The 22,580-nt window shown below is 41.3% G+C and overlaps 1 protein-coding gene across 1 annotated transcript; it reads left to right on the top strand.

The window, feature by feature from the left end:
• Positions 1-275: 275 nt before the first annotated feature.
• On the top strand, positions 276-19,727 carry LOC128810819 (opsin-VA-like). The gene is made up of 7 exons (XM_053983964.1): positions 276-310; positions 449-524; positions 612-1,017; positions 13,997-14,207; positions 14,800-14,917; positions 17,207-17,446; positions 18,550-19,727. The coding sequence occupies exons 1-7, from the start codon at positions 276-278 to the stop codon at positions 18,778-18,780; spliced, it is 1,317 nt and encodes a 438-aa protein (XP_053839939.1). The 3' UTR covers positions 18,781-19,727.
• The last annotated feature ends 2,853 nt before the right edge of the window (positions 19,728-22,580 follow it).

The raw sequence follows: 22,580 nt of genomic DNA, 5'->3' as shown, positions 1-22,580 counted from the left end.
CGCCTTGCAACTGCTTTCTCTACGGGTTTGATACATTGTTATCCAAGGAAAACATTAACCACAACAAGCGGGGAACTAAATATTTTGAAAGTGTTCATAAAGTAAGCACGAATCGACTTGATCATATCAGAACAATTACTAAAAGCGTGGTCCTTTGGATGTAGTCATGTTTGTCGTCAGAATCGTTTGCAGGTGAACAGGGTTTCGTTTAACCTGTAACAAGACCGTAATGTCAATGTAGGTCAGCTTTGGGAAGTAATTATTCGGGTTCGTCCATGGTCTTTGTTTTCAATCGCTGGAGTTACGGGATGTAACAGTCCGTGCATCTCGTTTTGTGCATCCTTGTAAAAAGCTTAGTGTACAAACGTGAGATTCAAAACGACGCTGCGCTAAAGAAGGTTTAATAAACGACTTCGTTGTTTTTCCCTCTGCCTATTGCAAACATCAGCAGCGGACGGAACAGTCACGGGCTTTGTAAGGAGAGCCTCATCAGCTCTGTGCAGGCTCGTTTCCGCGACGCCTGCGTGCGTTGGGAAGGGGCTGGCGATGCCACCTGCTCCCTCCGCCTCCGGCGCGGCCCCGGCTCACGGCGGCGTTGAAAGCTGCTGCAGGTGGCCGCAGACGGGGCTGATCGGCCCTTCCGGAGAGTCGTGGCTTCCGCCAGGGATCGGGGACCACCCGTCCCGGGCAGGCAGGTGCCGGCGCGCAGTCAGCCCGCGGCTCGGTCTCTGCCACCTCGTGCCTCTCCGGGGCGTAGACCGCCGGGTTTGCTCGCGTCCCGCCCGTCTGCCTGCCCCAGTGCGGTGCTAGGGGCCAGCAGCGCCTCTGCCCGCCGAGCCCGCAGATCTCGCGACTCTGAATGCCGACCCCGCGGCGCTGAGCGGCTGACGAGAGGAACACCTCCCGCTCCGCCCGGCCGGGCCCGGGTGCTGATCCAGACACGGGCAGCCGGCAGCCGCTCACCGAGGAGCGGCCCCGCCGAGACGCCGCTTTCTTGCGCGGGACCGATGGAACAAGGTAAGCGTGCGGCCTCCGCCATCCACGCTGCGGCGGGGCGAGACTGACCCCCGTCCACCCTTGACGGGTAAGCTCGCCGCTGGGCTGCCGTGCCGCCGGGAGCAGAGGGCCGTGGCGGAGTGCAGTGTCCTCCCGCGCCTGCCGCCTGCTTCCCCGGGACATCCGAGAGTGTCCGTGCCTGTGTCCCGCCGCCGCCCCGCTCCCGCGCGGCTTCCGCCGCAGCCAGGAGCGCGCAAAACGCGACGCGCGTCGCCCCCGGCGGCCTCTGGACCGCGGTGGCCGGTGGCCCTGCAGGGGGCTGCTACCTCGGGTCTCTCGCCCATCGGCGCACGGGTCCCGGGGGCAGAGCCAAAGTCTCCCGCTCCATCTAAAGCCGCCCTCGGAATCCGGTTGACAGTTTGTATGTTATCAATGACACTTGTTGCACACCAGTGGTGCGTTTGTCCATTTCACGGACTTTCCTGAAATCTCATACCCTCTTTTTTTCCAAGTGGAAATATGTGGGGTTTATTTCTGTAGACCCCGTGGCGTGATAAATCTACTTTTGCGTCTGTTCTTCCGATGAGGTGTGGCACCGAAAGAGAAGACCACGGGCAGGCATCGCCGGGTGTCTCCGGCTCCCCGCCCGCGGGCTGCTCGCGAATCCTCTTTCCGCCCCGCCGCTCCCTCTCCCCGATGCTGTTGGGTCCCAGGCGCTGCCAGGCTGCTCCGGGGCCAAGGACTCCCCTAGCCCTTAAGCAAGCCCCGTTCCGGGTGCAAAGCTCGTTCCCCTCGGAGACGTCGCAGTGGCCGGGCAGTCATCGGGGCGACTGCACCGGCCGCTACGCGCGCCCGGGCCCCAGCCATCTGATTGCTCGCCCCCAGCCTCGGCACAGCGCCCGCAATCACACCCGGCAGCCTCTCGGAGTGGTGGTCTCGGTAAAATAAGTCGGGAATACCGTTCCGAAGAGGCAGCGGCTCATCGGCTGCCGGAGCGCTTGCTGTCTCCGGTGCTTCCTGTGGCCGAGCAGAAGTTACTGATGGAGGGCTTTCGGAATGTTCATTTCGGCGGAGGAGAACAGGGCCGGGCAGCGCGGTCGCCTGTCCGGGCTCCCCGCGCCCTGCCCCGCGCCCCTGCGGCCGGCCCGGCCTCCGCCGCCTCCGCGCCCTGCCGGCGCCCCCTGCCGGCAACGGGCCGGGGCACGGAGCGGTTCGTCCGCCCCGCCCGCCGGGCCCGGGCTCGGTCTCGGTCTCGGTCTCGGTCTCGGTCTCGGTCTCGGTCTCGGTCTCGGTCTCGGTCTCGTTCCCCCGCCGGGCCCGCTGCCGCCGCTTTTCTCCGTGCCGGATGTGTTGTGGCGGCGGTAGGACGGGGCTAAGGCGCCCGGACGGACACGAGCGCCGGGGCTCCGGGAGACTCGCGCGGCTGTCCCGGCGCTGTCCCTGCGCAGTCCCGGAGCCTGACGCGCCCGCACCGGGCCGCGGATGGTAAGACCCGCGGCACTGACGCACTCGCCAGGCGTAATTACAGGCAGGACAAAACACGAATTCCCACCGTGTGAAGTTCACGATCGTTTTGCTTTGCCCCTGACATCAGTAACATTTCTTAAAAATGGCTTAGAAACAAAACTGATATCAGTAACATCAAATTCGTCTGGGACTTAACACATTCCAACATAGGAAAAGAGGAGTATTGCAGTACGTGGACCAGAATTAAATTCTACATTACAAATAACTTCAGACAAGTTTTATTTAACCTGTTTTTTTTTTTTGTTTGTTTGTTTGGTTGGTTTTTTTTGGTTATGTATACAGCCAAAGTACCTTTTCTTGTAGCTTCTGTGCAGCTGAAAATGTCTGAGAGGTTGTGGACTAGAATAAAATAAGTCACGAATAGATTCCTCCACTGTATTATACATTATTGTAAAGTGCATCTGTAAAGTCCATGTAAAAACAGAATAACTGAGAAAGCAGGAGCTCAGAGCAGCTCACCTCACAGGTTTCCTTTCCTGAGTTATTCTGCAGCTGATGGAGGTATCAGCGGAGGAGCGAGGGAAATGATGCTGTTGCACGGAGTTACATAGAACAGGAAAATCCACGTCCTGGCCCTGTGATGATGCTGTCTGCCTGTGTTCCTGACAGTGTGGATGCTGCTTCTTCACAGCATACCTGAAAGAGATCCTTGTGTTTAAAAATGAGGGGTATTTTTGCCTAATAATGTAGTCACTAGAAAACAAAGTCATTTTAGACAAAATGATCTCTGTTGAAACATCTCAGATGATGATGTATGTTCTGAGAAAGGCCATATTTAATATTTTCCATTATGATCCTTGGCACAAAAGGTAGGAATCTGCTAATGGTGCAGAGCTGAGAGTGTTCATAGTCTGGAGCAGCAACAAGAGAAACTGGGTGACCTTGAGAACAGTGTGACAGAAATGTGAAGAAATGTAAAAATTCTGTTTCTAACTGATATCTTCCTGGGAAGCCGGTTAACTTCAGCTACCAAGGACATAGATGAGACTGCTTTTTAGTTCTTTCTAGAAAGAACAAAAACAAAAGGCTCAATATGTATCTTGTGACTCTCTGAGGTTTTAATCTCTTTATTGGGGTGGGGGGAGAGCTATATATTTAAATCCTGTCAAAATAACTTATTCATGCTGAAGACTAGAGTGAGATTTTAGGATGAGGAAGTTTTCAGTGCTTCAGTGAATTGGTCTGCTTTGGATTTTAAGCCACAAGTTTTGAAGCTCTGGAAAACATGAATTAGGTTTAAGGAAAGCTTCTAGTGTTATAATCACCAATCATTGCTGTAAATATTGATGGAAAGTAGCATGAACATAATTTTATACATATTTTTAGGGCAAGAAATGAAACAGTATTTCTGCAGGTGAAACTTCTGAGAGACTTAAGATAAGCAATTATTAGCATTAGTTTTGTTCTCTCTGTTGTATATCTTGACAGACACACTTAACAAGGATATGGTGGGGTGGGGGTGGTTTTTTGGCTTAATGTCCTTATTAAAATGAAGGGCTTTTCTTACCCTAGTTGATCTAGGAGTCAGTTTATGTTGGACTGAATTTTTGGTGCAGCTTCCAGTAGATCACTGGTATTACTGAGATTCCCAGGACTTTGATTTTTTTTTTTCCCTCTTTCTGGGGAAACCCTGGTTTACCTGTCCCTTTTCTTCTGCCAATGGCTTAGATGGTTGTTAATATTAAGATCACTGAGTTTTTAGATCGTGTTAAACTTGGTGTCCACCCACCAACCCTCTCCCACTTCCCTTGTTCCTCCAATGCTATTCTTTTCCTACTTGTCTCCACTCTAATAGTTTATCCTTTTAATGAGAGAAGGCTACAAATTATTCTTTCTAAGTAAGATAAGCCCTTGTGAGCTCTATTTTATCTAACCAAGACTGGGAAGTCGTTTGCTCTTATTTGTATTAAACAGATGTATATACTTTACCGCAAGTCATTAGTGCTATAAAGAGATTGCCTTCCTATTGATAGCCTGGATGGGGGAACTCAGGAGTAAGTTGCCAATAAATAAAGAGTGTGCTTATAAGCACTATTGATTCTCTCTGAGCCACAGAGAATTGTTTTGTTAGTAAAACTCTACCTGAATATGTAAGTGAGGATAAGAAAAAAGACAGGGATTACTGAAAGCTGAGAGGACTGGGGTATGACTTGGGGTGAGAGCCTTACCTTTGTTTTTTTTTTTTTTTTTGTAAAGACAGATGACCAAAATGTGACAGCATTTTTTCTGGCCATCCTCAGAAATCTCAAGGCAATCCTTAGAAAACTGAAGGGTTAGCACAGAATTTCATATGGCACACGATTTCAGAGTGATTGGAGAGCTCCCCAAATCATCATGAAAGAAAATGAAAGTATCATTTGCATAGGAAATGAAAGACTGGTGAGATTCAAATTCCTTTTGTCCTGTCTGGGTTTTGCAACAGTTTGAAAATGTTTCTCTGAGCAGTTTGGGGAATATTTCAACATATGCTGTTAGACAGCTATTAGGAGCCAATTCAGGAGCAAGTAAGAAGAGGAGCAGTGTGGTTCTGAGCTGTAGGACATCAGAGTCCATTTACTGGGAGTTGGAAAAATAGTGGATTGCTTAGGTTTATGATGCTTCCACTGTCTTGTGTGTTTCTTCCATATTCACACAGCTTGCTGAAAATAAATATTATTTGTATAGCTGTTTCCCAAGAAAGACAACAGGACAGAACTGGATGGACACTACATGGGCAAAGCTACAGTGCAGTGGTGTTCTCTGTGAAGCCATGTTCGGTGGTAGGATTCCCATCATCTTCAGTGCACATATTCCATGATGTAATTTATATTTGTAAGCTGACAGGCTATTCCTTTAAGAGTATCTCAAAAGAATAACAAATTACATTATTACTCCAGCTTTGACAAATTTTTAATTGTGGTAAGTTAGAAGATTCTCCTGGTGATGTCCTGATCTTCCTCAGATTTTTTTGAAGAAGACATAAAACAATGATAAATGATGGTTATACATCCACCATTTAGTTATACGAGACAAAATATTGGAATTACCCTGACTGTGGAGCAGTAGATCGGCTAAATAATATCCATTTTATATTGTTACTCTTAGTAATAACAAAAAAAAAAAAAAATGGACTGATGCACATTAAAGATATCCTGTGCCTTGAGGAAGCTGATTTCTTCAGACTAAAATGATAGTATGAATTCAGGATGTTTCAGGTTATATTACAAGTGCATCATATACTGCTTTCTTTATGCAATTTTCATCATCATTAAGACATACATGAATGTATCTAAGAAATTCTATTGTATCTGTGGCGGGTTTGTTTGTTTGGTTGGTTGATTGATTGGGGTTTGGACTCTGTTTTGGTTTTTTAAATATCTACCTAGTATTTTTTTCCAAAAAGCTCTTACAGAATTCATTACGTCTTCTGCTCTTAGGTTTTACCTTCTTTTTTAGATCTCTTTCCTTCTATTAGTTTTTGTTCTTACATTCAGTGATGATGTTATTTAAGTTTTTTTTCTGGAGATTTGTTACATGTATTCCACAGTATTTAAAAATTAAAGAATGCTTTTTAATGATCAGGAGTTGTCAGAACGCTCAAGAAAAGAACCTTCATTGGGAACAAAACTGTTTATGCTGTGATTTGCCTTCCATATTCACTCAGTCTGCTAAAATTAGTATTATTTAGAGCTGTCTTTCTAGAGAAGACAGTAGGACAGAATTTAATTACACCACCTGAGGGCACTGTAATACTATTTACTTTACTTTTCAGGGCAAATACAAAAGGGTAGTGTTTGAAATTGTCCCAATTTTTCTTCCTCTTACGATTACTAGCAACTTCTAGAACAAGCATACCACTGAAATGAATCGGTATCATTAATAAAGAAAAGATGTGTTGTTGCTGGCAGGTATCTTGGAAAGAAGGCCATCCTTTTCTCATGTCACTAACCTTTTTTCCTTGTTCCCATTGTAGAATGATGGTAATTTAAAATACAATGCTATTATTATTTTAAATGATGTGTTACTAGTGTGGCAGTGATTGCTGTATAAAATAACGGAATCGTTTAGGTTTGAAAAGACCTCCAAGATCAGGGAGTCCAAGTGCTAACTTGAACTGCATGTACAAGCATTCTCCACTGAACTGTACTCCTGGGCTGCAGTTCTGGCTGTTTACATTTCCTGCCTCTTCTCTGTGTGCAGAAAAGTGCAAAGCTGATGTAAAAGCACCCAATGACTGTGCTGTGTCCATGTACTTACACTGCTTATTCTACTTAGAGTCACTGACTGGTTTGGGTTGGAAGGGATCTTAAAGATCATCCAGTTCTAATGGCAGGGAGTGCCATGGGCAAGGACACCTTCCACTACACCAAGTTTTTTTGAGAATATAAAAAAGCAAGAAATAGGACCAGTGAAAACTCCCTACATGGGCACTCCTGATGTGGCTCGTTTTCTCTGTCTTGCCAAGTTACGTTCTCACTCAGCGCTTTCTACACTGCCATCTCTCTCTTTTCCTTATTCTTTACTGTTTTTCTGTCTGTTCTGTAGTAATTTGATTTCACCATCTTGTTATTTTCCCTGTTAGTGCAGGAAGAGGCTCTCCAAGTATAGTTCCAATAAGAAGGCCCTGTGCAGGTCAGGAACTCCTCTGCAGGAAGATGTGCTTTCAGAGGTCACAGCCTTTGGCACTGGTCACTCCTCCCTTCTTACAAGGAAGTGGCTGAACTCTCCCAGTTTATATTCACTTGAAATCACATGCTGAAGCCTTTCTGTTCTCTTTATACAACATGAAACACAGTGAAACCTTCATGTCAGAAACTAGATAGTATTTACAATTTTGTTAGAATAATAACCAAGTGCATTTCCACCAGAAAAATGCCTCAAAACTGTATTTTTTCAGTTTGGTCATTTCAGCAATCCAGGAATACATTCAGGGATAGTTCTATAGATAATATATTCTACAATGTCCAATTCAACTGACATAAATAATCCTTTTAATTTGTGTATGCTAATTGGATTAACAAGGGAATGATGCCGTTTCTTTTGCAGTTGAGGACAGAAGTGAATGAGCTCAGCTGTGTTTTGCATAACAGGATTTCTTAGAACACATAACAGAAAACAGAAAGTTGTGTCAGATAAAGTAGTTTAAAAATACACTGGAATAACTCATTGAGAAATTATCCCATATTAAAGAAAAATGAAAGTAAAAAAAGAATTTTAAAAGCTTTATTTAAAGATGACTCTACCTTTAAAAGGCATGGTATGAACCCTGTATTGGGGACAGGAACAGATATGTAGTTATTTAAGAGATCTTAGCTCTTCCAATAAAGCAATTCCAATAAAACAGAAAAAGACAAGGATATCCTCTGTAACTCTAGTCCTGTTGGTTTGTATGTCTTAACTTGTCTTTACAGATACTTAAGTCTCTTGAAACAGTGAGATTTTCCTTCCTTGAAATCTGATCACTTTAATACATTATTTTTTTTACATTAAGGTCATCAATATGAAATATATTTGAAATATATTCCTGAAATCTGACCAGGAAGTTAGTTTTTGCTCTAGTGAGAGACTGAATTACTTTGGAGAGTATATGTGCTGTGTTTAACAGCAAGTGTTTATGAATGAAACAGATGTTTAGGCAGCTTTATTTCTAGCAGATTTTTTTTATATGTCATATGAGCAAACATTTTCCAGTGATTTTCTGTCAGCATGGAATGTAACTTTTTTGCATATGTACACTCTGTATGTGAAATTGTGAGGCTTAACTTTACTTTCACACATTCTAATGTGCACTTTCTATCCTCTCACATGCCAAGTTACCAATACTTTTTTTTTCCCTTTCTGGCATTAATTTTTGCTCATTTGACATCCAATTTGCCACATGAATTATGACAGTAATCCTTTCTTCTGTGCTGTTGCTTCACTTTATTCTACACTATATATTCTGGTTTTCTGAGGTCATTCTTCTCCCCCACTGCCCCTTGTTTTGGTAATGAAAGATAGGATTTATTTATACTGATTAAAATCATTCTGAATGATTTTATGAATTGCAAAAATTAAATTTATCTTGTAACTGCTTATGCAGAACATAAGGACTTTTTATTTGTTGATGATATAGAAAAACTCTGTATGAAGTCACATTTGGAAGGAACAAAATTACTAACAAGATCTGTCCCTGGAACAGGGGTTAAAAGACTAAGAAGCAGTACTTATAAGATCTCATGGAAAGAAGGGTTCAAAATTACCTTCTCAAAGGGAGAAAAGATTGTGGAAAGATATTATAGTTGTTTCTTTCCAAACACAAACATTTAGAAAATGTCTACTTCAATAGGAAAGATAATTAGAATGGTAAATTAGACATCTGTAAATGTGAAGAAGACAGAAAACATCATGCATTTTGAAGGTGAAACCCTTTTTTTTCCTGTAAAGACAATATTTCTCTTGAAGTACATATATCTTAATTTATCCACAGAATAGTCAGGCAGAAGGCAGAATGAGATGTGCTTAGTGCTTGCCTGTTAGTGCAGTTAATGCAGAAATGCCTTGCTCATTGTATGCACAGCCAGCTGAATGGAGGGGAGAGCCCTGTGCTATCAAAGGTTCCTCCTGTCAAGGACTGCAAGCCTGCCCGTCCACCCCGGGCAGCCCTAGCCGGAGTCCCATGACCATGTTAATGCCAAATCAGAGCAGAGAAAGCTGCTTGCTACTCATTTATCAAGTTGCATAATGTGGTGATTTTTTTCCATGCATAAAGAAGCTTACTTTGTGCTGGATCTCAGTGTTACCCTGACTGTTCTGACTCTTCTTCTCAGCCTGTGCTTTTTGCATTTTCCTATGATTATATAGGAAAACTATGTACTGGGGTGTAATTCTTCTGGTAGAGAAGTCAACAAGATCAGGGCAGCTGTCTTTGTGCACTGCCTTTCACTATGGCAAATTCATAGTCAGTCCACCCTGCTTCCTTGCCTGAGAAAGCCTCATCTCCTCTCTCAACACTCTTCCTTTGCTTTTCTCTCCAAAGCACTGAGTATCAGAGGTGTTATGGGATTTCACACACAGGATGTCTCAGGCAGTCTAAGTTTATCTGCAAAAGATCTGCCTATGCTCTGGAGCAGTCTGTGCAATTTCTGCTGTTTTGAATCTGAAGGACTGCTTAGCAAACTTCTATCAGAAGTTTCACAGTCCCTGGGTCTCCAGGCTGGTGACCAGCTGTGAGAAGCTCTGGCAGTCCCTCCCCAGGCTGGTGACCAGCTGTGAGAAGCTCTGGCAGTCCCTCCCCAGGCTGGTGACCAGCTGTGAGAAGCTCTGGCAGTCCCTCCCCAGCTGTGAGAAGCTCTGGCAGTCCCTCCCCAGGCTGCATCATTCTGCTGGGCTAGAAGGGAGTGTTGCAATGGCAGCGTTCCCACAGCACGAGGAGAAGGTGCTGGCACTGGTCCTTCTGTGTATCCTTACCACTTCTCTTCACCCCCTCTTTGCCCTGATTTTGTGGCATTCACTTTTGGTGATAGAATTTAATGGCATTTGGATCAGTAGAAGCCTTCATTTAATGGGCTGCAAGATATGCAAACTTTTTATTTAGAGCTGCAATAGATACTGTTGTTTAAAAACCCTGAGCACTCTGAAGCGTACAGGGACATGTATCTGTGACATTTAAGCTAGGAATAAGAGAGTTGCTGAACTGAGAAATGATTGTTCTTTTTTCATAGAGCTTTGTGTATGATGAACTGACATATGGCTTGGTTTATACAGGACCTAAAACTCTCTTAAAGTAGTATCTCAGAACATTTTACTTTCTTCCCATAAATTCTCCACAATAAATGTTCTATTTCAGTACAAATACAAAAATAAAATTTATTAGGAAAAACCCAATTCAGATGGGCAAGAGAGTGCATAAATGATCTTATGTCATCAGAAAAATCCAATCATAGGCAATTACGAGCTCTATTGACACTGGAGGAAACAGGTTATGTGGGTGATAACTTCTGGTGCGTCTCAAAAGGAAGTACTCCAGAGATATTTCCATGTTCATTAAAGCACCTGCAAGTGTATTCAGTTTGCAGAAATTGAACTTACATTCAGATCAGCCCTACTTGGGGAAATCAAGAGACTGAAAATAATTATTTACTGATAGGGCAGAAGAAATAAAAAAACCCTTTAATTTTTCAAATTTCAGACTGTTTTTTTCAAAGTTAGCAGAAAGAGATATAAATGTTTTATGTAGGCTCTTGAATACTCTTTATAATATCCAAAATTACTATTCAGAGCAGAAGCACATATTAAGTCATGTCAGATCAAGTCAGGGTCAGCTCTTCAAATCCATATTTGTAATGAACTTTAAGTAATGCCTCAGTTCTTACTATTCTGTAAAATTCCATCAGTTTAATCAGAGGCTGGATTACATGTTAAGCAACAAACTGACAAATTCTGCCAGCAAAATGATACAGCACATACAGTTCTTCCTGTCAGCAATGTGCAGTCAGGTCTTTTCACCAGCTACCTACCCGGGCTACAGGAATTGTTTTGGGTAAAGATGGATTCAGTTGTTGGTGTGACGCAAAAAACTTGGCTGTTTTTGTTTCTGTTGATGCTGAATTTCAGTTTTTAATATTGTAATTATATTTAGTAGGCTTTCAGAACATTTTTCACTCATCAGCTGATCTAAGAAAGCAAGACTGAGCTAAAAGAAATGCATTTTGGGGCTAGAAATTAGCAGCAGAACTTCACTAAATATGACATGTATATAATGAGACCCTGTGTGTATATTGCACATATCACTACAGCCAGATGTAGGTTATCTTTACATCAGTCATTATAAATGCCTCTGAGCAAGTGAAATATTTAGAACATTTATTTTCATTTATTGGTTATCTGAGATAGTCAGGTTGATTAAGAAAAAAATAACTGCTTTGCAAAGAGACAGTGAGATCTAATCGTCTGCAGCTAGAGGAAAGGAGTGCCTAGGTCTGGTTTTTGCTCCCTGCTGCTTCCATGTGTGGCCTTATCTGTTGGTTTCTCAAGGTCTGTAGAGAAAAGTTCATCTTTGGAGAATTCTTTGGGAACCACCTGATGAGAAGGGTCAGTACAATGTCAAACATCACATTATTTTGATTTCAACATTTACAGTCACTTTTCCCAAATTCCTGTAAGCTCTCTTGCTCACCACGGACAACTCCCTCTCTCCAGGTAGCCTTTCTTTTTAAAGTGCTGGAAGTGTGGGAGGCTTCCAAGCAAACACTGATTTTTTTCCCGACTGAGTAGGGCGGAGCTGAGGGGTATTTCAGCACTACTGGCTGCTGCAGGAGAAGGAAAGCTGCTACAGATAAAGGCACAGCTGCAGTGAGAGGGAGGCAGTGGACAGAGAGGGGCAGAAGTTGCTCTAGTTGCTCTAAGAGGGGCTCTAAGTTGCTCAAAATAATTTTCTTGCTAATCCCTCCTCCCACATTCGCTCTGCAGCACTAAACTTTCCTCCAACTGAAACATTTTTTTCCTCAGTTATTATTGGAGAGCAGAAGGAGGGGGAGTTTGTTCACACTTCTGTTGGAGAGAGCAAACATCTCCTTTTAATCCTGGATATTATTTACAGAGTTGAAAGTCTTATATTATATTATATTATATTATATTATATTATATTATATTATAATTTTTGCTACTGAACAAAGGAATGGATGCATTCAGAGTATTTGAAAATGGGTCGCTCTTGCCCAGTTACTCTTCTCCTGCCAGATGGGATCCCTTCCGTCGTCCCTTGGACTCCATCCAGCCCTGGCAATTCAGGCTTCTGGCAGCAGTAATGTTGTTGGTGACCTCCCTGTCACTTGCTGAGAACCTGGCTGTAATCCTGGTAACTTTTAAGTTCAAGCAATTGAGACAACCCATCAATTATATTATAGTCAATTTGTCTGTGGCTGATTTCCTGGTCTCACTGACTGGTGGTACCATCAGCTTTTTAACAAATCTAAAAGGTTATTTTTTTATGGGATACTGGGCTTGTGTATTGGAAGGATTTGCTGTCACATTTTTTGGTAAGCTTGATTTTGTTTGTAGTTGTATGTTCTTTTCCTTCAACTTCCTTCAATGTATTCTACTGCAGCTTCCTAAGTCACTGACTTTGCATGCCTTTTTATTCACTGGTATTTTCCCCTGTTACATAAATTCTGTAGTGGAGAGTGAAAAATATATCTCTCTATCCCTGTCATATACATGGCCTGTTGCATGTGTACTCATCATCAAATATGTGTCATAGAATGAGGAAAAGCTTTCCAATAGAGTAGCAGTGTTACGGGGCTTATGGTAAAACAATTTCAGCAAAAAAGTCGTTACACATAGCTATTTTCAATATTTGTATTTAAGTGTGTGCATATATAAATAACAGAGAGAGAAAAAGAGTGAGTGGCTGCCCATAAATTGTGGAAAACCTCAGGGCAGGGAACATCTTGTGTTCTCTGTCCTCCAGGGGCTCTGAGGAGCAGGGACATACCTGTAACAGTCAGTCCACACTTCAACATATTTTTGTGATTTTTTTTCATGGCTTTCTTCACTTACGACCAAAAAATATTAGAAGTACTCTAAGAGGAAAAATCCTCACCACACAGTACCCCGTGTAAATACACTTCTGCAGAGTAAATGGGATACTCGTTTAGAACAGGGCTTCTACTCATTTGAGACAGACACTTATTCCTGCATCCTGTCCCTGTCTCTGAAGCTGCATGAAGACAGCCAGTAATACTTGTCCCTGCTCTAAATCACACAGTGCTGATCCTCAGCCTGAAAAGGAGTCCCACAGATGCTCTCTACCTGTTTAAGCTAGACAGAGGGAATGTTGCTGAGGGACAATGCTTCTACATCAGTTTGTGGCATGTAAGCCGTGTCCTATGGAGAAAGATCAGGCTATTTCAAGATTTTGGTGTCCCACCAGGTAATATGTGCCTAAATTGATAATTTGATGTTGTGGACAGCTGTCTGCAGGTTGGAGTTTTATGATAGCCTGAAATAATTTTTTCAAAGATAATGTTTTGAAGATTTTAGTAAATTAATTTGGATGCTATGCATAATTTACAGCTTTTCAGTGTAGAACTAAAAGTGCAAGTCCTAGTCACTTAACTGGCCTGATTAGCTGCTTGGTTTTGTAGCACTCATACTGTAGACTGCAAACTGGACAAACATGAAATTCTTATGCTCTTCATTAGTAATAGAATAATGCACATAAATTGCCTATCCTTTCATAACTGGTGTTGATAGAAAAGGTGTCTGATGTTGTGGGTAGTCAAAGAGTGTAACTGGTTGCCCAGAATGGTTGCGGAGTCTTCATCTCCAAAGATACTCAAAACCCAGCTGGACTTGGTCCTGAACAACCTGCTAGATGGACAGTGCTTGAGGGGGCGTGAAGACCTCCAGAGATGCTTTTCAAAATAAACAGTTCAGGGATTCTGTAATTTGGGATGGTGTTTGCTTTTCAGCTGTCTACCCAAATTTGATGCTGACTGTTCTCTTGCTACAGGCATTGTAGCTCTCTGGTCTCTTGCTCTGCTGGCTTTTGAGCGGTACGTTGTGATCTGCCGCCCGCTGAGAAATGCACGCTTGAGGGGGAAGCATGCAGCTCTAGGTATTGTCTTTGTCTGGAGTTTTTCCTTCATTTGGACCATTCTACCAACAACTGGTTGGAGCAGTTACACCACCAGTAAGATCGGGACTACTTGTGAGCCTAACTGGTAAGGCCACTCTCACAGAGTATGGTAAGAAACTTGCAGTTCATGATGCCTCAGGGCCAGGAATATAAAGGAAAGGGTTAAAGATGATGTAAATCTCTGAAAAAAAAACAGATGTAAAGAAAGTTGTAATAAAACTGATCAAAATTTTCTGTGATCACTTTCTAAAACAAAAATTTCTAAAGGGCGGAGCCTCCATCTCTAATGAAAATAATCACGCTAGACCTTGTGCTTTTTGTCAGGAGTCAGAGATAGATTTTTTTCAGAAGGCTGGACAAAGCTCTGAGCCAGCTAGTCTGACCCCACAGCTGGCTCTACTTGGAGCAGGTGGTTGTACTACATGTCCCTTCCCACGTAATCGGCCCCACAGTTCTTTCATACTGTACCTGTAGGTGTAGGATCCTCTCCCAGCCCCTGGCAGGGAGATGGCCCGGGGCTCCATCTGGGGATATGACTAGAGCTGAAAAGGGGCACGTTGAATAAAAACGTTTGACAAAAATACTAGTGACTCTTTGAAAAGAAAGATTAATAGTCCAAGAAAATAATAAGAACATGCAGTAGTAATACATACAAAGGTATTTTGTATTTTATACAGGTACTCAGGAGCTTATGCTGACCGTACATACATTATTACCTTCTTCACCACCTGTTTTATAGTACCCTTATTGGTTATTTTGGTATCCTATGGAAAACTGGTGCGGAAGTTAAAAAAGGTAAGAAGAAGCACCCATAAGTAAACTTTTAAAATGTGTATGCATGCAAAAGTTTGGAATTACTGTGTTTGATTTTCTATAAAGATCAGACAGGTCAGATTTGCAGGCAGAAAACACACTCAGTTATATCCCTTGTTATATATTTACCCTTACACACAGAAATTCATGCTATGGTTAGAAGTGATGTTTTGAAGTGTGGAGTTCACATCACTTATCAGTACATCTCATTAGTCAAACATCATACAAGTGAAAGAATGTCTACCTCATAAATAAACAGAATGATCCAGTACTGCTTTATTCACAATTATGCTTCAATTCAGTGATATTTCATAAGACTCAAAACAGGCAAATTAGAATGCGGCTTAAAATTACTGCAGTTGTAAATTTTAAGAGTGCTGCTTACTACTTAGTAATATGCTCAAAATAAGATGTAGCCTTTGTAAATAATGCAATGCTGTTTAATAAAAAAATTGTCTAGGAATATTTAAAAGACTTAAGAAATGCTTTTGAATTTTCGTTAATGGTTGTGTTGACCTGATCCAAAGAGGAAGCTGCAAAAAGAGACAAAGAAGACAATATAACAGGAAATTCCTAATTGGTCCAGGATTTGGGGACAAGATTTTTGAACAATATTAATATTTCTATTTACTGCAATGCTCTGAAAAGCCAGTACCTGCAACACATTCTGTAAATCTATTTTGAATTGCCATATGATTGTATCTCACAACTAAGCTCATTTTCAAAAATCTGATCACAGTGAACAGAGAGATTCAAGCACCAGAACTGGTGTCTTGATGTTCCCAACCATCCCTCTTCATGCATTTTGTCCCACATTTGTCACAGTGCAGGCTTGTTCCTGAGTGGAATAATCTGCCAGTCCCTCAGTCCCAGTGACCCCAGCTTTACAATGCCAATTGTAGCTTTCACTGCAACATCAAAGTTGATGAAAGAAATTAATCTTCGGGAAAATAACAAATTAGTAGTTTACAATAGAGGTAAATTATAATGGCAGTATTCCTTTATTTGGAAGATAAGGCACCAGTATGTTTTTCTTTATCAGTATTTAGAGAGAAAGGAAAAGCTATATGTGAAAAAGAAAACCAGGCTGTTATGAAACAAAGATGAAATCTTTGAAACTGCAATAAAGGAGATTGTGTTCCTTTTCCAAGGGACTGCAATTCTGCTGAAAGGGAGGCTGGGCCGCTCTCTGTGTAGAAACAACATACATTAAAAAAATGCTACAGAAATCTCATATATTGGCAGGGACTATCTTATCAGTACCAAACAGAGCCTTTGTTAATGCCTAGTAACTTGCAGTTATTGTAACAATCTGTTGTTGTTGTTATTATTGTTGATATGTTGTTGTTATATTTATATCTGGCAAAAACTGATGTGAATTGAAACTTTCTACAGAGGTGAGGACATTGCCCTTCCTAGGAGGTGCATCAATACCTCTTTAAGCACAAACGTTGAATTCTTTGAGTGCAGTTCAAAAGTATTCGGGAAAATGTCTCCACAGAATTCTAACATTACTGCAGGAAGTTAAAAGGCCATGTTATGCAAACAAATCTTATTTTATTAAAAATAATTGCAAGACCTGGTATCAGGTTTTTCTGGAGCCATACAGAGTTATTAATTATTTCTCATGTAAAATAACATTTCATAACAGCACCTTGTTTTGCTAAGTCATCAGAAACCAAACAGGGATGTTTCCCAGAAAGACACTGACATCAACTAATCTCTGTATCAACCTCTATGCTTAAGCTTCTTGCATGACCACTGAGGAAAAGAGGGAGAGCATTCCTACTAAATGCCTCAATCCCACTTTAATTCTGACATCATTAGATTGTAAATGCTCTTCCGGGGAAGGCCATAAAGCACCACTGAGGCAGACAGACTCCCCCGGTGTGAATTTGCCCCTCGGTGAGGAGGTAGCACAGCCTCAGCCGTGTGCTGTCTGTAATACCCATGCCAGACACCAGCTGTCTGCAAAAGCTACCTGGAATAGAAAGTGCTTGAATTCAGCTCACTATCTGCTTATGACATGATGTCCTTCTTTTTCACTTTGACAATAAAAATATAAAGATACTTAAGCAAAGGAAAATTTACTAATGCTGGTACATGGTAGTTCATGTCTCTCAGCAGTAACTTTGGCACCCATCCCTCTGTGCTGCTGCACTTGGGAAGAGCAGGTCCTTCCTTCTAGTGTGGCAACTAGACAGCTCACTGAAGTCACTGGTTGGACACCTTGTTGTTTGTTTTTTAGAATCTTTTCTGTTTTCTTAAAAGGTGTCAGATGCACAAGGCAGGCTGGGAACTACCAGGAGACCTGAAAGACAAGTGACTAGAATGGTTGTTTTTATGATCGTTGCCTTTCTAATCTGCTGGATGCCATATGCTACCTTTTCTATCCTAGTCACTGCATATCCCTCCATTGAGCTGGATCCTTGTCTGGCAGCAATTCCGGCCTTCTTTTCCAAAACAGCTACCGTTTATAATCCAATTATTTATGTCTTTATGAACAAACAGGTACTGTATGCTCTCAGAGTGTCTCTAACACTCATATTTTGCTGTTTTGTCTTGCTTTATAATGAATTATTTCTACCTACCTATGTGTTAGCTAACAAGCATTACAATATCCAGCATTTAGAATGAAAAAATAATCTGCCTGGTGGAAGATAGTGTAAACCTCTGAGCATTATTGAAATATAAATGTTAATAATTATTAGGTTTAGATATTATAAAGGAAAATCAGCCCTTAGGAAACATGAGTTAGCTTCCTGCATGAAAATTATGTTCTCAAGACTGTCCCAGTATATTTCAATAAGGCTTTAAGAATGCAACACCATTAAGTTGATCCTGAGGTGGGGTGCAGATTTTCAAAGCTTGAATTTGTCTTGGGAAAATGAGGCATTTGTGGTTTATGTGCAGGGGAGTAGAAGTATTGCACATGCCCATTTGATAGGGAGCTTTTTTCTCTGGAATGAGGGCAGAGGATTGGATGCAGAAAAAAAAAATTGACATGGGGATGAACTAGAGTGCCATGTGCTCACAGTGATAACAGGAATGATAATAAACATGGGCAGATTTCTGCAATGAATAAAGCAACTGAGAGTGGTGGCATCAAGCACATAAATTAAATGAAGAAAAACAGTTAAGTAACTGTTGAATAAAAATTGGTGAATTTATTTATCCAGTCCTGCAGAGAGAGCTATTGCTTATCTCACATCCTGTGGACAGCACCCTGAACTCCCAAACCATGTAGATGTGTGCTATACTTTACCCTGTTTGTGGATGAGAACAACAAAAACCCATCTTTGAGTAGCCAGGAATTTAGTATATGAAAACATGAGTCTAGAGAAATGACCAATTATGTCCATTAGATATGATTAGCAAGAAGCAGAAAATTTATTTTCTAGGTTAAGATTGGCTCTTTTCAAAACAGTTAATTTTTAGGTTTAGAGTTCTTCGTGGTGGCATAGGCAAACCTATTTTATAGGGTTATTTTTTTATATTCCAAACTGATTCATAAGAGATTTTCCAAGACTTTAGCTAATATGCAGATTGATTTATAGAATTGTTTTTACATTTCTTATGTGTTTTGACTGATCTCCTGTTTTTTCACATTTTAGTTCAGGCAGTGTCTGATTCAAATGTTCAGTTGCAGTGCCATAGGAACTGCAGAGTCCAACATGAACCTGACTTCAGAGAGAGCAGCGCTACCGCAGGACAGAAGAGGCAGCGAGAGGGCCCCCATGGCAGTTCATAGTACCATTTCTAAGAGGAAAACTGGAGATGAACACAGAAGCCGACAACCTTTGGCTCTGTTGACAGCTTCAGAAAACAAAAAGTGTCCCATGTAGAGCGGGAGATGGATCATTAATGCAATGCTACAGTGTATTTCATTGTTACGATCACCTAGGATAAAGATATGTTGTCGCTGGTGTCACTGTGGTCCTGTGGACACCAGCTTTGAGATCCCAGGCTCCTCAGTGTGGGTAAGAGCTGCTTGGCTCTACGGGTGCAGTCAAACACCCAGCCATAAAGTGAGTCCCTTCCTCCACTGCAATTCTCTCAAATACCCAGCCATAAGGTGAGTCACTTCCTCCACTGCATTTCTCTTCCCAATCCACAATCAACTTGCAGCAGGTTGTGGCACCACACTACTGTGTGCCTCTCTCCCTCCACTCCTTAAGTGTCTGTTTCTGCTTAAGTCACATCCTCACTGCTTTAATTGGGCTGCTGATTCCAGAATAAATTATTAGCTTGTTACTACACCTCTGTTTTCAGAAGCAAGGACTATAACACCAATACTGCTTCTGTAAACAGTGAAAGCTAATGGAAATTGCCAGCTTTCTGTGTCGGTATTCCATCTCATATTTAATTCACACAATGAAGTGCAACAATATATTTAGCTTTAGTGGAATGTCATTTGCACATGAAAAGCCAAACCAGGTTATGAGTGTAATAAAGACAGACTTCTGTTCTACAAAGTGTTTGGGATCATTGTATGAAATATTGCCAAGAACTAAGCTTGTGCTAAGGCACATTGGAATTTTAATCCTGTATAAAATCCATCTTTAATTGAATGCATTTTAGGAGAAAAGGCAATGTATTTAAATGCTTTAGGATAGAAAACCATTATTTCTAGAGAAGACATTAGAACAATGCCAGCTGGAGCAAATAATGTTCCATAATGGTATAGAGAAGCTACACTAGCTCCATCCTGTACAGGCCTTAGCTATAGAAATGTGATATGGAATGAATCATACATGGTTCAGTTTTACTTCCAAAAACTAGAATTATTTCACACAGAATAAAGACATTTTGTTTCTATCAGATTTTTTTTTTCTGCTTTCTGTTAAGTTAATGTTTGAAAAACTATATTGCCTTGAAAAAGAGTGGGACTACCTGAGATACCTGTGGTCAAAGCTAGTCCCTAAGCAGTGCCTTGCTGACGGAAATCAGGAACTATTCCTGCAGCAGCTGGAGATGCTGGAGGGTCAGGAAAAGATAACACAGACATCCAGCACAAAGCATATCCTGAAAGCCTGGTATGTTGCAGGGGCTGGTTTCTGTGTGACTCCCCTGCTCGTGAGGAGGTGAACTGTAGCTACCTGCTGTAGCTACCCGCTGAGGCACAGGAGTGAGTCCCTGAGCCACTCTGGCCTTGGCAAGCCCAGGGAACTGCTTGGCCATCTGTTCCTGCTTGTGCCCCTCACAGCACTCACACCCATGGACAGTCATGCTCTTTGTTTTGCATCTTACAAAAGTCCTTTGGACCTTTTCTACGAGGTGTCCTTTGTAGAAGAGGAAGAGAGGTTAGGAAGCATCAGATCCTTTTCTGTCTTCTGATTAGAAGGATGTTCAGATTCCATTGCCCTGATTTCATTTTGGGATTATAAGATCCAAAGAGAGGAGTTAGTCTACTAATAAAATGAGCTGCACATCTGAGAACTCACTGCAAAAGACTGCACAGTCTTCCTATTCATCTCACAAAATTTCATGAGGTGACTGCCTTACAGAGTGTAATTTTGGCTTGAACTTTTGCAGAGCTCAATCTTAAACACAAATGTTGATCCTTATTCTGACAGGCACATTCTTTACCATTCTTTAATCCTGTGTTATCTGTAGCAGAACAATAAACAGATGTATATGTCTTTTTAAAATGTTTTGGAAATACTGTGAGATAGGAAGACTATGGTATTCAGTTATTAATTCTATGCACCTTTTTGTGCTCATTAGTCCATTAAAACAGCCAGATATGATTTGAAAGTGAAAATTCTTGCATTTAAGACTCAGATATTCTATTCCAAGGATATATTGACCTAGGTTAATCACAAGTTAATGGTATTACATATATTAAATCATGAAGAATTGGCAGAAGTGCTAGTGTTTAATTAAAAGCAACAGAATTATTTTATCTCCAGAGAAGGTGAGGATATGTAAAGTATATCTCTGTAGTACAAAATAAAGCAACAAAAATTAAGTATTTGCAAAGAAAAAAAAAAAACAATGTAAAAATGCATGGAAATAATGTAAAAATGTATGGAAAGCAATAGAAAACAGCAAGCTGTCTATATGAGATGTACCAATCTCTGATAGAAACAAGGAATAATAGAATCAGTGGGTTTTTTCATCTTAAAATGTCTTCAGTAATGCTTTTCAGGAGGATGATACCTTTTTTCCTACTTACTGGTCAGAAAGTACATTTTTAAAAGTGTGAACACCTTGACACATTGTCATGGTGGGCCAACCAGAACAGTATCAGCCCAGGAGCAAAATATTACAGGGCTCCCAGGAGCTGGTTGTTAAGTCTTTCAATGTAACACAATAAAAAAAAAAAATTACAAACAAAACTAGGGGTTCAGAGTTGTGCACAGTGATTAAAGGGACACATTTTTGCAGTATGTGGTAAGAGCATGACATGAACATTTTACCATATACAAAAAGTAATTTAGGCAATGGATAGTTTTAAGACCTTAAGATTTCATTAATAAAATGTGTTAACACTGCCGAAGTCAGCTTGCTTACACTTGATTGGGAGCTAATAAACAGCATCTTGTGTCCTTGAATTTTCATTTTGCCACCAAGAGTATGCCTAGCAATCACATTCCTTAAAAAAAATTTGTAGCATTTTCTATTTTTTGCAAAATTAGCATCATAACACTACACCACTTTCTGCTTTGTGATCATTGCATCTTAATGATGTAACCTGGAGAAAGATACTGCCCTTCCTACAAATCTTCCATGGCATAGGGGGATAATTGCTTTGTGTTTTTTCTTAAAAATATCAGCGATACTTCATCAATCTACTTGTTTGTAATGGAAATAGGGGGGTTTTTTGTTTGTTTGGTTTTTTTTTAATATAAATGATGGTTGTCATAAATGTTACTGTTGTGTTATTGAGGTCATGTTGGTTCCTTTGGGATAACAATAAGAAAAGCACCAACACTGAAGCCTAGCTAAATGATTCACTGAGTGAAAACCAGAAATTATAGAAAAGATAACAGCAATCTTAGGACCCTTCTGGTGCTGGAAACCTCTTGTTTCAGCATGAAATTAATCTCTCCTTTTAGGTCATTATATGCTACCCAGACCCTATCCAGGATGAAGTATTCCAACCTTGTTCTTGACATCTTTATGGTATGTCCAAGTGAACAGAGTTGCCCATCTTGTGCCTGTGCAATGCTGCACTTTCTAGTTGGCACACCATGGTCCTCTCTCACTAGGAATGAGCCCATACAGGTGCATTTTTAAGGCAAGTGAATCCTCTCACGGCATGTGCACAGGGTATGGAGTGGTCACTCGAGCTAATGAACAGGTCTGTAGAGCTGAGGCCTCTGTATAAACTCTGCTCAGGCTCTGTTTGGGATCGCTATCTCCTCATTTCCATGTCTTCTGCTGTGGCCCACCAGAGCTACTCTGCATTTAGAGTTGTGTCAGTTCTTTCTCGTGGAAAAACTAACACACAAATCTGTTCTTAAAGTTGTATATTCTTGAGAAAAAAACCCAAACAAACAAGTGGATTTGGGCATGGGGGAAAATATCCAAAATAGCTTTCAAAAATAATTTCAGTAAGAGATAAACTACCGAGGTTGAAAGTATATTGTTCAAGCTATTTTTCATAGCCTCAAATTTAGAAAAGGATACTTTTAAAAGG

The sequence above is a fragment of the Vidua macroura genome, chromosome 8, assembly GCF_024509145.1.
Source record: "Vidua macroura isolate BioBank_ID:100142 chromosome 8, ASM2450914v1, whole genome shotgun sequence".
Taxonomy (NCBI): domain Eukaryota; kingdom Metazoa; phylum Chordata; class Aves; order Passeriformes; family Viduidae; genus Vidua; species Vidua macroura.
This window is presented reverse-complemented; position numbering and strand designations above follow the sequence as displayed.